This window comes from Pseudonaja textilis, chromosome 1 (genome assembly GCF_049901715.1).
Source record: "Pseudonaja textilis isolate UNSWEBS1 chromosome 1, rPseTex1.2, whole genome shotgun sequence".
Classification (NCBI taxonomy): Eukaryota; Metazoa; Chordata; class Lepidosauria; order Squamata; family Elapidae; genus Pseudonaja; species Pseudonaja textilis.
The window spans coordinates 8,760,619-8,777,236 of NC_141990.1; the positions used below are offsets into that span (position 1 = coordinate 8,760,619).

The following is a 16,618-nucleotide window of genomic DNA, read 5'->3' on the forward strand; positions in this document are numbered from 1 at the left end:
CATAAGTATAATGACTTTGAAATAAGATGAAATAAATAAAATATAATTAAGAGAGTGAAAAGATAGGAGAAGTTATATAGAAAATACAAAATGGTTAATAAGATAGAAGGGTATATAAGGTGGGCATGAATTTTGATTTAGGTCTGTCCAAAAAAGATGTAACCTGGGAATGATCACTTTCAAAAGAAGTTTTATGTTTTATGTTTAGTGTGTGGATTATGTTTGAACCTAAATTAATAAAATCTTGGAGAAATGAAATTAAAGGGAGAGAAATTGGGAAAAGATATGTATAAATGATAACTGAGAGGGTTTTTCTCATGTTTTGCTTCAGTGTGATAATGTGGAACCATGTTTTAAAGAATAATGCTTTGTTTGTCTTGTTGAAGTTTATAGGTAGTTCTTGGAAAGGTTTTTATATGTTTTGTTTGTCTTGAAAAATCAATATTTGTTTAAAAAAAAAAAGAAAGAGTGCGAGAGAAAAGCAGCCAGGATTATTAGGGGAATGGAGGCTAAAACATACAATGAATGGTTGCAGAAGCTGGGCATGGCTAGTCTAGTGAAGAGAAGGACCAGGGCGAGACATGATAGCGGTGTTCCAATATTTGAGGGGCTGACACAGAGAGAGGGAGGAGTCAACCTGTTTTCAAAGCACCAGAAGGACAAAAAATAATGAGTGGAAACTGAACAAGGAGAGATTCAACCTGAAATAAACATAAATTTTCTGACGGTAAGCTATGGACCAATGGAACAGCTTGCCTTCAGAAGTTGTGGGAGCTTCATCATTAGAAGCTTTCAGAAGAACTGGACTGCCATCTGTAAGAAATGGTATGGGTCTGCTTGGGTGGGGGTTGGACTAGATGACTTACAAGGCAGTGGCGGGATTCAATTTTTTTTACTACTGGTTCTGTGGGGATGGTTTCTGGTGGGCATGGCTAGGTGGGCGTGACCATTTGACTGGAGTGGGTGTGGCGTTTTTGCTTTTTATAGCCACCCCTCACCCACATTGGGGCCTTCTGGGCCTCAGGCAAGCCTCCTGAGGGGCATTTTACTCCCAGAAGGCTCCACTGGACTCAGGAAGAAAAAAAAAATGGAGCATAGGAAGGGCACACAGCACTCACATTCACTCCATTTGGGAGCAGCTACTGGCCTCCCAGAAGACTGCCCTGGGGCTTAGGAAGGGGAAAAATGGAGAGGAACCTCCCTCCCATTCTTTTATCTTCCTGGGCCTCAACAAGGAATCCTGGCACTACTGATTGTATGAACAGCTGATTGTTGGGAGGGCAAAAAAGAGAAGGTATGCCTTAAGGAGCCGAGCAACAGGTGGGTGGAGTGAATGAGCCAGTGGAGCAAGGTGACCAGGTTGGGGCATGTCCAGCCGTTTTCTACTACCAATTCGGCGACCCATGCCAAATCACTTGCTACTGGATTCGCTTGAACCGGTCAAACCCATTGAATACCACCATTGCTACCAAGGTCCCTTTCAGCTCTGTTAATCTGTAATTTAAATGCCAAGATATCATATCAGAGAGATGCATTGTTCATCTTTTATTTTACTTTTGTAAAAAAAAAACCTTAAGTTTTTTTCCGACAATTTATTTTTAAAAAATGCATTTTAGTCAGCTGTCACTAAGTACAGCTGGCATATGAAAAATGTTTATCCAAACAACTAAAATCAATCCCAAGAGCATACTGGAAAAATTAGCAAGACAGAGGCTAGAGCTGCTAGCAAATTTCACTTAAAGAGAACATTTGAAACACATTTGTCTCATTCTTTTGCTTTTTCCCTGTCTGACAGAATGTCTGAAGAATTCTGATAACAGCAGAAAGAATCTCAGTAACAGAAAAAACATTTTAAGGACAATCCTCCTAAATCCTTTGTATTTGAACAGTGACATATCTGACAGCTACAGTCCAGTGCTTTAAATTGATGGCGATTTGTCAGCCCTGCTAAATAGATCAGACAATAGTAAGCCCATAGGAAGAGTAAAACTACTTTTCTTGAGATTGGATATAATAAAATCTTGCAAATTTACTTGTGTTATACTACCTCTTCCTTGTTATATTCAATGAATTAGGGAGGTGTTTGTTTTAGAGCTGCTTCCAACCATTATGTGGATATTGTACATTTTTAAAAATGTTTCATCCCCTTTTACCTAGGCAACAGAGCTTGTAGCTCTATCAAGGTCATCTTCTGACTTCTGAATAAGGTGCATTAAAATGAGTCAGTTACATTAGAAAAGCTGTCTAGATCAGGTGTCAAACTCATGGCATTATGTTGTCATCACATGACGTATCACAATCCCCGCCCCCGCTTTGCTAAACTGAGGTGGATGTGGCCAGCACGTAATGCATCTGGCTCACAGGCCAACAGAGTTTGACACCCCTAGTCTAGATGAAACCAAAATTTCATCTAATCTAATATACTGTTTGTAGGAACTGTGGTACAGTGGTTAAAATGCAGCATTGAGGCTGACTCTGCCCACTGCCAGAGTTGAACCATGACCAGTTCAAGTTTCGCTCAGCCTTCCATCCTTCGAGGAGTTGGTAAAGCGAGGATCCAGATTGTTGGAAGTAATATGGAATTCAATCAGAATAGAGCTAAGGGAACCTTGGAGGTCTTCTTGTCCAACTTCGGTCAAGCAGGAAGTTCCTGCCTATACCATTTCAGTGGAGGTGGCTGTCCAGTCTTTTCTTTAAAACCTCTAGTGATGGCTTCTAACTTCTGAAGGCAAGCTGTTCCACTGGTTGATTGTTGTTAATTGTCCCCATTGTTAGGAGAGTTTCTCCTTAATTGCTTTTCTCTTTTATTAGTTTCCATATATTGTTTCTTTCTTGCTTACTGCTGGCACTTTTTGGAAAATAAGTTGCTCTCCTTTTGTTGAGACTCTTAGAAGAGTGCAGAAGAGAAGAGCAACAAAATGATTAGGAAACTGGAGGCTAAAACATATGAAGAATGATTTGCAGGAACTGGTATGTCTAGTTTAATGAAAGAAGGACTAGGGAGACATGATAGCAGTGTTCCAACATCTCAGGGGCCTTACAAAGAAGAGAGTCAAGTATTCTCAAAGCACCAGGGCAGGACAAGCAATGGGTGGAAACTAATCAGGCGGGAAGCAACCCAGAACTAGGGGAAATTTCCTGACAGTTAGAACAATTACTCCAGTGGAACAACTTGCCTCCAGAAGTTGTGAATGTCAACACTGGAAGTTTTTAAAAAGTTTGGATAACCATTTGTCTAGCAGAAGTGTGAAGGGGTTTCCTGCCTAGACAGGAGTTTGGACAAGAGAGACCTCAAAATCCCTTTATCTGTTTTCTATTCTATTCTATTCTATTCTATTCTATTCTATTCTATTCTATTCTATTCTATTCTATTCTATTCTATTCTATTCTATTCTATTCTATTCTATTCTTTGTGGCAGTTCCTCAAATACTGAATACTATGTCACATTACCTCTACTTCTCTTTTTCCTCTAAAATGACCATACCCAATTCTTGCAACCATTCTTCATATGTTTTTTGTCTCTAGGCCCATAATCATCTTAGCTGCTCTTCCTTGCACTTTTTCCAAAGTCTCAACATCTTTTGATATTGTGGTGACCAAAAAATTGGATGCATTTTTGCAGTATTACAATTTAAGATATAGGCAAAAAACTTTTCACTCTTAAGTTACAGCACTTAGTGCCTCCCCAAGTTCACTTTCCCACCCATCTAGTAGCTATTTGATATAGTTAATATGGGGCTATAGGATGTGTGGAAAGAGGGCATATTAAATCTTTAATTCAATCATAAGATAGTATTTTTATACTCTCAACTTTTGGTGCCCAAATGACTGCTACTGAAACAATATGAATGGAAAGAAGTCAAAGGACATTTTATGATAAATTTTTGATGTTAGCAAAGAGACAATAAAACACACAAAATATTTTTATGCCTTCCCAGAAATGTATATGTGAGCATTGTTTCCAAATAAAAGAAATAAACTCATCTCATTATTTTAATTGGAAATATTTAAGCTGGATCATATGTTTTCCCTCTGAGATCAATTTCTTTAACAACAACAATAACAACAACAACAACAACAACAATCATGTTTTCTTAATCATTTTCTCCCTTAAAACAAAAGCTTTTCTAAAACATTATTGGGCATTGTGTTTCCTCCTTTTGAGGAATTCTTATGATTTGGACAAATCCTGTAGGTAAGGGTGAGCTAATTCTGTTCACGAATATTCTCCAGTAAGGTTAGATTGTGAATTTGCATTATTTAATTAATGCATAAACATGATAAAAATTACTGTAATCAGAAATTTATAACAGCAATAGCCAGAAAAAGGATTGTGCTGCTCTTTTATCACACTATTGTGTACACCAGGGTATTGATACTCAAGTACCTGCTTAATCAAAGAAGAGGTTATTGCTTTCTAGGTTGTAAAGTTTGATGGATGTTGCTGCTAATTAACTTTGTCCCATCTTGCATTACATTTGCTCTTTTCTGTGACAATTATTTAGTTTATTTGATTATACATCTATCTTTCCTTAAGCCTCTGCATATTGTGATTCATGTTGTGATGTCATCATATTTGCACTGCAAGATGTTACACATTTGCTCATGAGAAAAGAAACAATTGGTTCCTCATATATATCCTCTGAATGCCACTTTTTCTTATGTCTCAGCAATCCTCATCATTAGCCTGAAGTTTTTGAAACCCAGTTCACTTTTGAGCAACATGTGTATGTCTTGTGAAGTTAGACCTAATCTACCAGCAAGTAGCAACAGGAGGAGGAGGAGGAGGGTGGAGGAGGAGGGAGATGAATTCTGGGAGTTGAAGTCAGGGTTGTTGAAAGAGCTTCAAAGTCCAGTCATGTTCTGAACAAGTATGGTTTTTTTCATGCTCAGGGAATTGCTAAAGAATAATACTTGGGAAACAGAAATTCTGTAACTCCTGATAGAGTTTGGGTTTTGTAGATAGCAATTTCTTAGAAAATTATATATTCTGCCAATCAAAAAAATGTCATGTTATCTCTGTCTTTGAAAAAAATTGGACAGGATTTGGTGAATATTGAAAGCTTACTTTTCAAATATTTAGAAAATCATGTGAACTTGGAATACATTCAAGATTACAAGCTTTTGGTCTCTCTATTTTTATTTGTGTCATATTGTAGCAGTTTTGTTTTATTTTTGAATAGTGAATTCTGGGAGTTGAAGTCCACAGATCTTAAAAGTTGCCAAGCTTGAAGACCCCTGCTTTACACATTGCCTTTTATTCTCATTCCTGTCTATGGGATTTCCTCTTCAGTAATCCATGATTTTCAGTCTTCCCCTTACTGTCCATTCTTCCTTCAGGTACAGATAGTCCTTGACTTATGACTACAATTGAGAACAAAATTTCTGTTAAGTGAGACATTTTGTTAAGTGAGTTTTGCTCCATTTTGCTGCCGTTCTTGCCACATTTGTTAAGTGAATTGCTGCAGTTGTTAAGCCAGTAACATGGTTGTTAAGTGAATCTGGCTTTCCTCATTGATTTTGCTTGTCAGAAGGTCGCAAAACGTGATAGCATGACCTCAGGATACAGCAACAGTCATAAGTATAAGTCTGTTGCCAAGCATCTAGATTTTGATCCCATGACCATGGCGATGCTGCAAGATCGTAAGTTGAAAAAATGATCATAAGTTACTATTTTCAGTGCAGCTGTAACTTTGGTCGCTAACAAATGGTTGTAAGTCGAGAACTGACATATTAGTTTTATGATGCAATCTTTGTTCATTCTGTCTTTTTCATGCATTATTGTGTTCAATCCATGTTCATTCAGCATTTCTGCACTGTGTCTCAAATCCTTGTTTTTACATCACACACTTCTTAACCACTCAATTCCCAACACATTCTAATTACTTTTATGCATTTATATATTTAAATCCTGCCTTTATTATTTTTACAAATAAGGTGGTGAATATATCCAACATCTTCTATTTTCCTCTACAACAGTCCCCCTATTTCCTCCACAACAACAACCCTGTGAAGTGGGCTAGGCTGACAGTGATTGGCCCAAGTTCACGCAGCTGGCTTTCATGGCTAAGGCAAGACTTAAAACTTACAATCTCTTGCTTTTTAGTCTGGTGCCTTAAACCACTAGATCAGGGGTGTCAAACTGGCGGCCCATGGGCCAGATGTGTCACGTGCAGGCCACGCCCACCCCAGTTCCGTGAATGGGAAAAACATCACGAAATGTCACGTGACGGCAACGTGATGCGTTGAGTTTGACATGCATGCTCTAGATTATATTTCTTGCGATATACCCAACTCCGTGTAACTGCAGTCTTGAATTAAGCTATTTTTGCTTCTTTGGGCAAATACAGGTAATCCTCGGGTTATGACTGTAAATGAGTTCACAATTACAGTTCTAAGTTGTGATTGTTAAGCAAATCCCATGACCACCCCTGGTTTTTTAATGACCTTTTTTTTGTGGTAGTGAACTGAATGCCACAGTTGTTAAATAAAAGCATTTTAATTAGGGGTGGGTTTTTTTTTCCAGCTGAAAACCATAAATAAATACCAGTTTCTGGCAAAATAATAATAATAATGCCAAAATAGTTAAGTGACCAGTCCTAAATGAGGCCCATTTGCCAAATGCTCAAAATCCAATCACATGACTGGGGGAGGGGGGCAACTTTGAAACTGGGTCGTAAATAGTTTTGGGAATGTCTGTTATAACTTTAAACGGCCGCTAAGTGACTAGGCATACGTATCAAGGACTACCTGTAATCTTTCCTTGCAAACTCACATTCTAACTTTCTATCAGTATTTGCACATCTTAAAATTTCCCCATACATTTTCTCATTCTACCAAAGTACAGGTAGTCCTCATTTAATGACTGTGATTTAGACTAAATGGCGCAGATGTCAAGAATAAGATCACATGACCACGCCAGTAAATGACAGCAGTTCTGGCTTTTCTGATTGGTGTCATTAAGCGACTTGCACCATGATTCAGTGCGAACCACGGGGTTGCCATTTGTAGCCTTCTGCCAGCGTCCTCATTGACTGCTTGTTGGAAACCAGCAACTGAGGTCGCAAATGGCGATCGCATGACTGCAGGATGATGTAATGTCATAACTGACCATTGCCCAAGGCCTGGATCATGTGATCATGGAGATGCTGCAACAACTGCAACTACAAGGACAAATTACAAGTATCACTCTTTCAGCACCATCGTAAGTTTCGACTGTTGCTAAATGAATGGTCATTAAGTGAAGACTACCTTTACTCAAATTAATCCATTTGCTAACCCCTAAAATGAGTCCTCTTTACTCCGTGGAGCCAGTTCCCTTGAATCCTATTTTTTTTTTTGAAACTACAGAAAGTTACCCTTCATACTACACACCAATGATTCATTTTGAAAAATTATGATTTACAAGGTTAGAGTTAGGCAGAATTTGTTTCACCTGTATCTAATGGGGAAGAACTCAGGAAACTTCCCAGCGCTTAGAACTTGCTAGTTATGTGGGTTTTTTCCCTCCTTTATTGCAGTGGCTGAGTGTCCATAAAGCATCATTCAAAAGAAGGCAATAACCTTCGCAACTTAGAAAGGATCATGGATCACCTGGCTTCATTCAGCAGTAAGTAAGGTTCACTCTGAAATTGCAAAAAAACCAAAACCAAACCACCTCTTTACAAGCAAGAATGCTGTTTAACCTTGGTTAAATAAGTTAAATTAGAGCATTTAGCATTAGACTCTATGGCTTGGTGAAGTTAGAACATGCCTCCTATATGAAGCACGATATCCTTATATTGTGTAATGATTTTAAGCAGTAGAGGTTGTGAGTTTTCCGTCTCTGGAAATTTTAAGAGGCCAAGGCTGGAATAATTGTCCAAATGGAATAGCCCTTGGTGGGGTCCCTTCCAATTCTGCCATTCTGCGGCTCAAAGGCATTTGCCATTTTTTTAATACACCAGAGAGAGGTTAAAATTTGTAGTTACCGACCAAGAAATTAAAGGGGACTAGTATGGATCTATTTCGAGCTATTTAGCTCTCATCAGCTAGTCATACCCTTCTGGGATTCAAACCCAGGCTTGCTTATATACTAGGTAGATGTATTAACCTCTAAGCCACCGGTTCTCCTAGTTTTGTTGGCTATACCACGGGACAGATTTAAATGTTTTTTTTATTAGGGCAACCTGGTCTACCCAAATATGGATATGGCTAGCTGATGAGAGCTAAATAGCTTGAAATAATCTAGTCTCCCTTTATTTCTTTGTCGGTAAATATAAAATTTGACACAAAACTAGTTTATTGTGAAAGCAACTGCCTACGAAGGCTCCTGGATTGGGGCTGAAAGGCAGAATCAGTGTGCTACATCCCATATTTGGGTAGACCAGGTTGCCCTGATTAAAAAAAATACTTCATCAGAGAGATGGCTCTGTTCTTCTGCTTTCTGTAAAAAGGGGCAGAGATTAGACAATTTAGAACAGGGGTTTAACAGATTCCAACAGATAATCAGAGTTGGAAGGGACCTCGTAGGTCATCTAGTCCAACCCCCCGCCCAAGCGGGAGACCCTACACCATTTCTGACAAATGGCAGTCCAGTCTCTTCATGAAAGTCTCAAGTGATGAAGGTCCCACAACCTCCGAGGGCAGCTTCTGTTCCATTGGTTGATTGTTCTCACTGTCAGAAAGTTTCTCCTTATTTCCAGGTTAAATCTCTCCTTGTTCAGTCCAACCATGTTAAGACCTGTGGACTTCAACTCCCAGAATTCCCCAGTACAGAAAAGATATGAATGTAGCTCTCCCTTAAATAGTAGGACGATTAACCTGTTGTAGCAAAAACTACTAAGAGTATTATGGCAACTTAACAACTAAACATATTTTATTACAATACAGGTAGTCCTTGACTTATGACCAGAATTGAGCCCTAAATTTCTGTTGTTAAGTGAGACATAAGTCATAAATAGGAACCAGTTGTCAAGCATCCAAATATAAATCACAGGATCATAGGGATGCAACAGTCGTAAGTGTAAAAAATGGTCATAAGTCACTTTTTTCAGAACCGTTCTAACTTCAGACGGTCACTAAACAAACTGCTGTAAGTCAAGGACTACCTGTATGTGTTTCCTTTCTTCCCCAGTAAAACAGGTATTGGTTTAGGGCAGGGGTGTCAAAACTCAAGGCCTGTGGGGCCGGATGCAGCCTGCTGCATGCTTAGATCTGGCCTGTGGGGCCTCCCTGGAAACAGCGAAGGACCCGCTTGCGTTGCCTCTGCCAGCAAAAACAGAGCAGAGCTCCGTTTTTGCTGGCAGAGGGCTATCAAAACAAACCCAAAACAAACCAAAAGGATAAATGTTTCCTCTTTTGCATTTGAGCATGCAAGAAGGGCAGGAAAGGGAAAGAGGAAAGACATAGAAAAAGAAGGGAAGATAGCAAGGAAGGAAAAAGGAGGAAAAAGGAGAAGGAAGAAGGAAGGGGAAGGAAGAAGGAAGGGGGAAAAAAAGGAAGGAAGGAAGGAAGATTATCATGAAAGTGAAGGAGGGTCTCAGGGAAGTCTCCTGCCTTAGCACTTATCCACCACAGGTGCCCCTGACACGAGTCATGTGTCATGCCCACCATGGCCACGCCCTACCATGGCCACACCACCCCCAGCCCTCCAAGGCCAAACACAACCTTGATGCAGCCCTCAATGGAAATCAAGTTTGACACCCCTGGCTTAGGGTGATTGTAGTTGGCCTGCAAACATTTGTATAACCACTAGATGGCAGTAAAGATGCTTGGTTGACAAAGAGCTCCCCTGTTTGTCAGCATTCCCTTCCAGGGCTAGGAGCAAATACAAGAGTTGAGTCACAGCAAGGAATGAAGGGGTTAGGACGGCCTTTGTGATGTGTACCTTAACCCTAGGTGGCAGGAGGGTACAAAATGTCCTCTTCCTCCTCCTTCCAAAACTTTTTCTTCTCTGAAAGTTGCCATTTTCTAACAGAGCAATTTTAAAGGGAGAATCCAAGGTCAAGTTTCTAAGGGAGAATTCTAATCTGGCCATGACTAAGGACAAAGGCTTTTCTGGTCTTGTTCCATGTGCTAATCAACACAAGGACACCAAATACTTGTCATTCATGACTGGTGTCCCGAATGGCCACTTAACTGGTTAAAAACACCAATTATTTCTTGCATTTCTTAGTGGTTTTATTTCCGCTTTTGGTATTGATAAACATGGACTAGCCTATTCAAGTGGAAGCTTCACCCACTATCCTAGTGCTGGTTCATGATGCTATCAACCCAGTGACAATTAAAGGTGCCAGCAGGCTCGTTCTTCCTTGCTTAAGTAAAGACATCATGAGATCACTTTAGTGTGAATGTCACTCTGCGCACACAAGCAAATGGATTTTGCTACATCCAGTTGAATGGGTGAGACATGCCTCATTGACACAGCCCATCCATGACTCACGATCACAGTTGGGCCCAGAATTCACATGGTTGTTCAGTGAGTCATGCCCCGTTTTATGATCTTTTTGCCACGGTTTTTAAGCAAATCGAGAGCTGGGGTGGTGCAGTGGTTAGAATGCAGTACTGCAGGCTACTTCTGCTGGCTGCCAGAAGTTCGACAGTTCTAATCTCACCTGGCTCAAGGTTGTCTCAAGCCTTCCATCCTTCCGAGGTGGGTCAAATGAGGACCCAGCTTGTTGGAGGAAATATGCTGACTCTATAAACTGCTAAGAGAGAGGGGTTTTTCCAGCCCTGTGAAGCAGTACATAAGTCTAAGTGCTATTGCTAAGTGCTGAATCATCGTAGTAAAGTGAATCACACAGCTGTAAAGTAAATCAAGCTTCCCTCAAAGACTTTGCTTGTCAAAAGATAGCTGGAAAGGTCACAGGTGGGAATCACTGGACCCCAGGGCTCTGCAATTATCGTGAATACATGCCAAGCACTTCAATTTTCATCCCATGACTGTGAGGATGCTGTGTTGTTTGTAAGTGTGAGCAATAGTTGTAACTCACTTTTTTCGGTGGCATTGTAACTTCAAACTATCACTACGTACAGGGATTCCCCCCCCAAATCTGTGGACTGCTGCCCACTAGTGGGCCATGAGGGGTTTGCAATTGGGCCATGGAAATGGCCAGCGAGTGCGCACGCATAAACTCACTTGCGCATGTGCATGCATGCTCCCTTTGTGTGAACGGCAGGCACACGTGCATGCAGCTCAAGGAAATGGAGCTGCAGGGATGCTTGCCAGCCGCTTGCATGAATCATCCCCTCCCTCCCCCCTCTTCCCACCAGTCCGCAAAGCCGGAAACATTGGGGAACTCTGACTAAACAGAAAAGTCGAGAACTACCTGTTCATTCAATTCTGAGTGTGTGTAATTATGAAATAAGAGATTGTAGAATTGTGGCTTCTTGTAAGGACGATTGATCTCAATCAGCATCCAGTGTCAGCCCTGGAGCCATTTTTCCTGGTCCCTGGCATCCCACAGCGGAGGCGGAGCGAGCTGTGGGAAAGGGAAGGGGGAGGTACAGGGATGGGATTCTACTGGTTTGCGCGAACCGGAAGTTAAGTTTGCATCTGGTTCGCCAAACCGGAATTTGAACCACCCCGCCCCTCCCAGGAGTCTTCATGTGGTCCATTTTTGATGCAGGTAAGTGTAGGGTCCGCGCAGAGGCTCTGGGAGGAGGGAAAATGGGCCTACTGGAAATCTGGAAACGGACCTGTTTCCGGCTTCCGGTGGGCCTCCAGAGCCCGGGGGAGGCCGTTTTTGCCCTCCCAGAGGCCTGGGGGAGGCCTCCAGACCCTTGGGAAGACGAAAAACAGTCCTCCCGGATGTTCCAGTAGGCCACACCCTCCCAGCAACCGGGCAGCGAACCAGTTGCTGGGATTTTTGATTCCCGCCCCTGGGAAGGTAGAGGTAGCAAAGGCTTTGTAACCAAAATAAAATTCTTCCCTCTGAGGACTAAGAACGTTCCTACCAGGTGTGAGGAGATGGGGTGCGAGTCCAGGTGAAATTTGGACTGTGACCTGATTGGGCCATGGGATGGCCTGCCTGGGCAGGAGGAGGAAAAATGTATTTTTAACTAGGGGGAAACCTGAGGGACTTTAGAGCCTGATTCTCCCCAGATGTGCCTATATGACATACCTAATAAATCCGTGCTTTGAGGGAATATGCCTGCCTCGGAGTTTTGATTCTGTTGCGGGTGTTACTTGGGGCCCTGACATCCAGGTTTCACACATACCCAATGTTCTGCTGATAAGAAGTTGGCTAAGAGAAGCCAAGGTAAAGGTTCCCCTCGCACATACGTGCTAGTCGTTTCCGGCTCTAGGGGGCGGTGCTCATCTCCACTACAAAGCCAAGCAGCCAGCGCTGTCCGAAGACGTCTCCGTGGTCCTATGGCTGGCATGACTAAACGCTGAAGGCACACGGAATGCTGTTCCCTTCCCACCAAAATGGTCCCTATTTTTCTACTTGCATTTTTTAATGTGCTTTTGAACTGCTAAAGGTCGGCAGGAGCTGGGACGAGTAATGGGAGCTCACTCCGTTATGCAGCGCTAGGGGTTTGAACTGCTGATCTGCCAACCTTTCTGAGAGAAGACTACCGTACATTTATAAAATTCATTGTAGTTTTTGCTGTTTCTCAGGTGACCCTTTTGACAAGCCACCATGCCGAGGGTGTTCCTCTTACCTTGCGGAACCTTACATCAAATGTGCAGAATGCAGTCCGCCTCCTTTTCTGCTATGCTTGCAGGTAAATTGTATTTACAAGGAGTGAGGGAAGAGAAATGCAAGGACGATCTCTTGGCTGCTGGGCCTGATCTTTATTCCATCTTTGGACGGGCCAAGCGAAAACGGACAGGAATTCTCTTCTTTCTTCCAGAAGAAGAAGAATTCCTTGTCAGTTTTGGACATTGATTATGTTCAACTCGTTTGAAAGGGTTACGCCCAGGGGTGAGCTTCAAAAATATCAGCAACTGTTTCTCTGCCTGGTTGCTGGGTGGGCGTGGCCTAGTCGGGCTCCTGCACCACGTCAAGGGGAGCGTTTTTGCCCTTCCCGGGCTCTGTAGGTTTTCCTAGAGCCTCTGGGAGGATGAAACCGACTTCCCTGGGCTCCGGAGGCTCACTGGAGGCTGGAAACAGGCCCATTTCCGGCCTTCCAGGAGGCCCGTTTTTTTCACCCTCCCCAGACTCCGGAAGCTTTCCTGGAGCCTCTGGGAGGGTGAAAACAGCCTCACCCAGGCTCTGGAGGCCGATAATGGGCCCGTTTCTGGTCTTCCGGAACTTCCGGGAGGCCTGTTTTTCGCCCTCCTCAGGCTCCAGAGGCTTTCCTGGAGCCTTTGGGAAGGTGAAAAGGGCCTCCCCCGGGGTCCAGACGCCCTCTGGAGGCCGGAAATGGGACCATTTCCAGCCTTTCAGAACCTTCAGGAGGCCCGTTTTTTGCCCTCTTCGAGCCTCCACGCGGGCCCTGCACTTACCTGGCATCCAAATGGGCCACATGGAGACTCCTGGGAGGGGCGGGTTGGGGTGGGTGGGGCCAGCCAGGGGTGGGATTTGCTGGTTCAGTGAACCGACCATAAAACTAGCTACAGGTTCATCCGAACCAGGAGAAGCCCACCCTGGTTACCTCCCCCCAAAAAAGCCTTATTCTGGGTGTGTGATTTCTTGATGTTTTTATGAAGCCATGCCAGCACAAGGGAAACGTCTGCTGGAAATGTGACAACCATAATAGGCCCCTTTTGCTTGCGATGAAGTGGTATTGGTGGGAAATGGGGGCAGGGCTCCCGAATTTTGTGATTCCTCAAAACCGCTTTCTGTATCAAGAACGAACCTTTTTTTTCCCAGTGCTTCACAAGAGGATTTGAATATAAGAAGCATCAGAGTGACCATTCCTATGAAATAATGGTAAATATACAGTTCTCTAATTCATCTGTCTTGCCTTCATCAGTTGTTGTCGTCCATCTTTTTTTTTATTCATTAAATTTTTATTCCGGCTTTTAATAGTTTACAAGGTAGCTGAAGTCAGTGAACATATTCAGCGCTCCTTCCTCCTCCTATTTTCCCCATAACAACAACCCTGTGAGGTGGGTTGGGCTGAGAGTGACCAGCCCAAAGTCACCTAGCTGGCTTTCATGCCTAAAGGCAGGATTAGAACTCACGGCCTCCTGGCAATTGGCCTAAAATTGCCCGGCGGGCTTTCATGCCTAAGGCAGAACTGGAACTCATAGTCTCCTGGTTTTAGGCCAGCACCTTTAATCTGTATACCAAACTGCCTCTCTCTTTATGGGATATGTCCTATATCAATACATGTGTGGGGAAGTTTTATGCTTAAGTCTACCCTTTTAAATGATTATTTCACTCACCGAAAGTATGGGAATAAATAAGATGTCAGTACCAAAAAACACGGGAAAGGAATTTTCAAAGTGTTTTTATTTATTTATTGTTTATTTGTTAAATAAATACTAGCTGGAAGTGGCTGCTGGGTTAATGGCAGACTCCACCTCGCCTCCTCCCCTTGTTCTCTACTCTCCATCCTTCCATCTTTTTCAGTTACCATATTGATACATTCTCATTATGTTCTTTTTATTGGTCTATTATCTTCTGTTCTGGGAAAACTCCTTTCATTTCTTCCTCTTTATTGTTGTAAGCTGCCTAAAGTAGTCCCACAGTGAGATAGGCAGCAAATAAATTTAACAAATAAAATAAAAATTCTTTTGGAGGATTCTCAAATAAAATGGATCTCATAAGCCTCCAACTAATCTTATGTGCCTTGCTCTTCCCAGAGAGAAAAAAACATGCTTCTTAATTTGACAGTTTGAAACTGAATTTCAGTAGTTTAATTTAGCAAGAACCACCAAGAAAAAGCTGGGAAAATGTAGGCTGTCCACATCCAATCTTAGAAGATAATAAACTTGTAATAAGCCTGTTTTTTTTCTCCCAACTGGGTGGGCTCCAGATACTGTTAATTTCAACCTATTTCCAAACCCCCCACTTGATGTGTCCGGTTGGGAGACTCTGAACAAAATGTTACTTATGTAATACTTTTGTTCAGGTAGAGTTTGAATCAGAAAATACCTTTGTTAATAATTTGTCATGCAGAGCAATTAACATTTTCCAACCCATTAACACTTCTAAAGCAAGTTTTGCTTTATTTTATTTTAATCAGCCATGCCACGTTCCCTCTAGGATTAGCTGGTCGACAGCTAAATTAGCAAGAAATTCTTTGTTACATTCTGTAACAATGCTTCATAACTAACAATAATTACAGCCTGAGTAATGTTTACTTTGTGTGGCATAATTATTTAAAATTCCTGTGGGGTGCTGCTGGAACTCTTAAAATGTCAGTATGTAAGTAGCAGTTTGCCTCAGTGGCAAAATTACTCATTTGGACTATTCTGCATATTAAATCTGTTAGTCAGCAATGGACGTTTGTAAGCTCATTATCAGATTTTTTAGGGGCACATATGGGTACCATTCTCTATGCCTGCAGGCATGAACCAAAATGAAATTCACCAATTCCCGCTGGAACAAACTCAAAACTAAATTGAATATAAAGCAATTTAACAGAATAGCAGAGCTGGAAGGGACCTTGGAGGTTTTCTAGTCCAGCCCCTTGCTCAAGCAGGAAACTCTATGTCATTTTAGTGGCTGTCCAGTCTCTTCTTCAAATTCTCTAGTGATGAAGCATCCACAACTTCTGAAGTTACTTGTTCTAACTGCCAGGAAATTTCTCCTGAGTTCCAGGTTGCTTCTCTCCTTGATTAGTTTCCATCCATTGCTGCTTGTTTTGTCTTCAGGTTCTTTGGAGAATAGCTTGACCCCTGAAATATTGGAACACTGTTATCATGTCACCCCTAGTCCTTCTTTTCACTAGACTAGGCATACCCAATTCCTATAATCGTTCTTCACATGTTTAGTCTCTTGTACTTGTATTTGTATTCTTGTGATTATAATCTTAAAATTATGTCAATAATATCACAGCAAATCATTCAACCACTTCATCTAAGCACATTGAACTTTGTACTTAATATACTAATGTATGTTGTAGACTTGCATATTCATTTTTTAAGCTTGTATAAAGCGGGAAGTGGCAAGAGAATTCTTTCTTTTTTAAAAAAATATATATTGGTTTTTAAAACAAACATAAACCAAGAAAACATAAAAACATCAAATCATCTTCCATATATGTCCATACAGTGTGCCGGTTGGTTTACAAATGGTTTTGTGCTTCCATTTCGTAATCTTCAATTACAATTACATTGTATATAATCTCGTATTTTCAATCAAAAATTAAATATATTAATATCATTATTAATCAATCATTTGACTATATTTTTATTCATTCATGTTTTACAAAATAATCATATTTTACTTAATTTGTTTTATGACAGTTCAAATTATCATCCCAAATCTATCCTAGAATCATTTTGTAAATATAATACATCTTTATATATTTATTATTTTCTAAAAGTCTACATATTTCATTACTATATTTTATTGTCTAACCATTGATAGAATAGATCCCAAATTTTATAAAATTGTTTATCATCTTGTTCTCTAATTTCAAATGTCAATCTACTCATTTCAGCACATTCCAATATTTTCTTAATGATTTCCTCCTGTGATGGTGTTTTCTCATTTTTCCAGTTTTTAGCAAATA

General features: G+C 41.2%; 1 protein-coding gene across 1 annotated transcript in view; it reads left to right on the forward strand.

Moving 5' to 3' along the window:
* The first annotated feature begins 5,339 nt into the window (after positions 1-5,339).
* TADA2A (transcriptional adaptor 2A) overlaps positions 5,340-16,618 on the forward strand; it is a 59,865-nt gene continuing 48,586 nt past the window's right edge. Inside the window, exons 1-4 of the mRNA XM_087925440.1 lie at positions 5,340-5,644; positions 7,522-7,610; positions 12,606-12,712; positions 13,804-13,863. Of these exons, the coding sequence (XP_087781566.1) occupies positions 7,586-7,610; positions 12,606-12,712; positions 13,804-13,863 (192 nt within the window). The 5' untranslated portion in view covers positions 5,340-5,644; positions 7,522-7,585. The remainder of the gene's footprint in view (positions 5,645-7,521; positions 7,611-12,605; positions 12,713-13,803; positions 13,864-16,618) is intronic.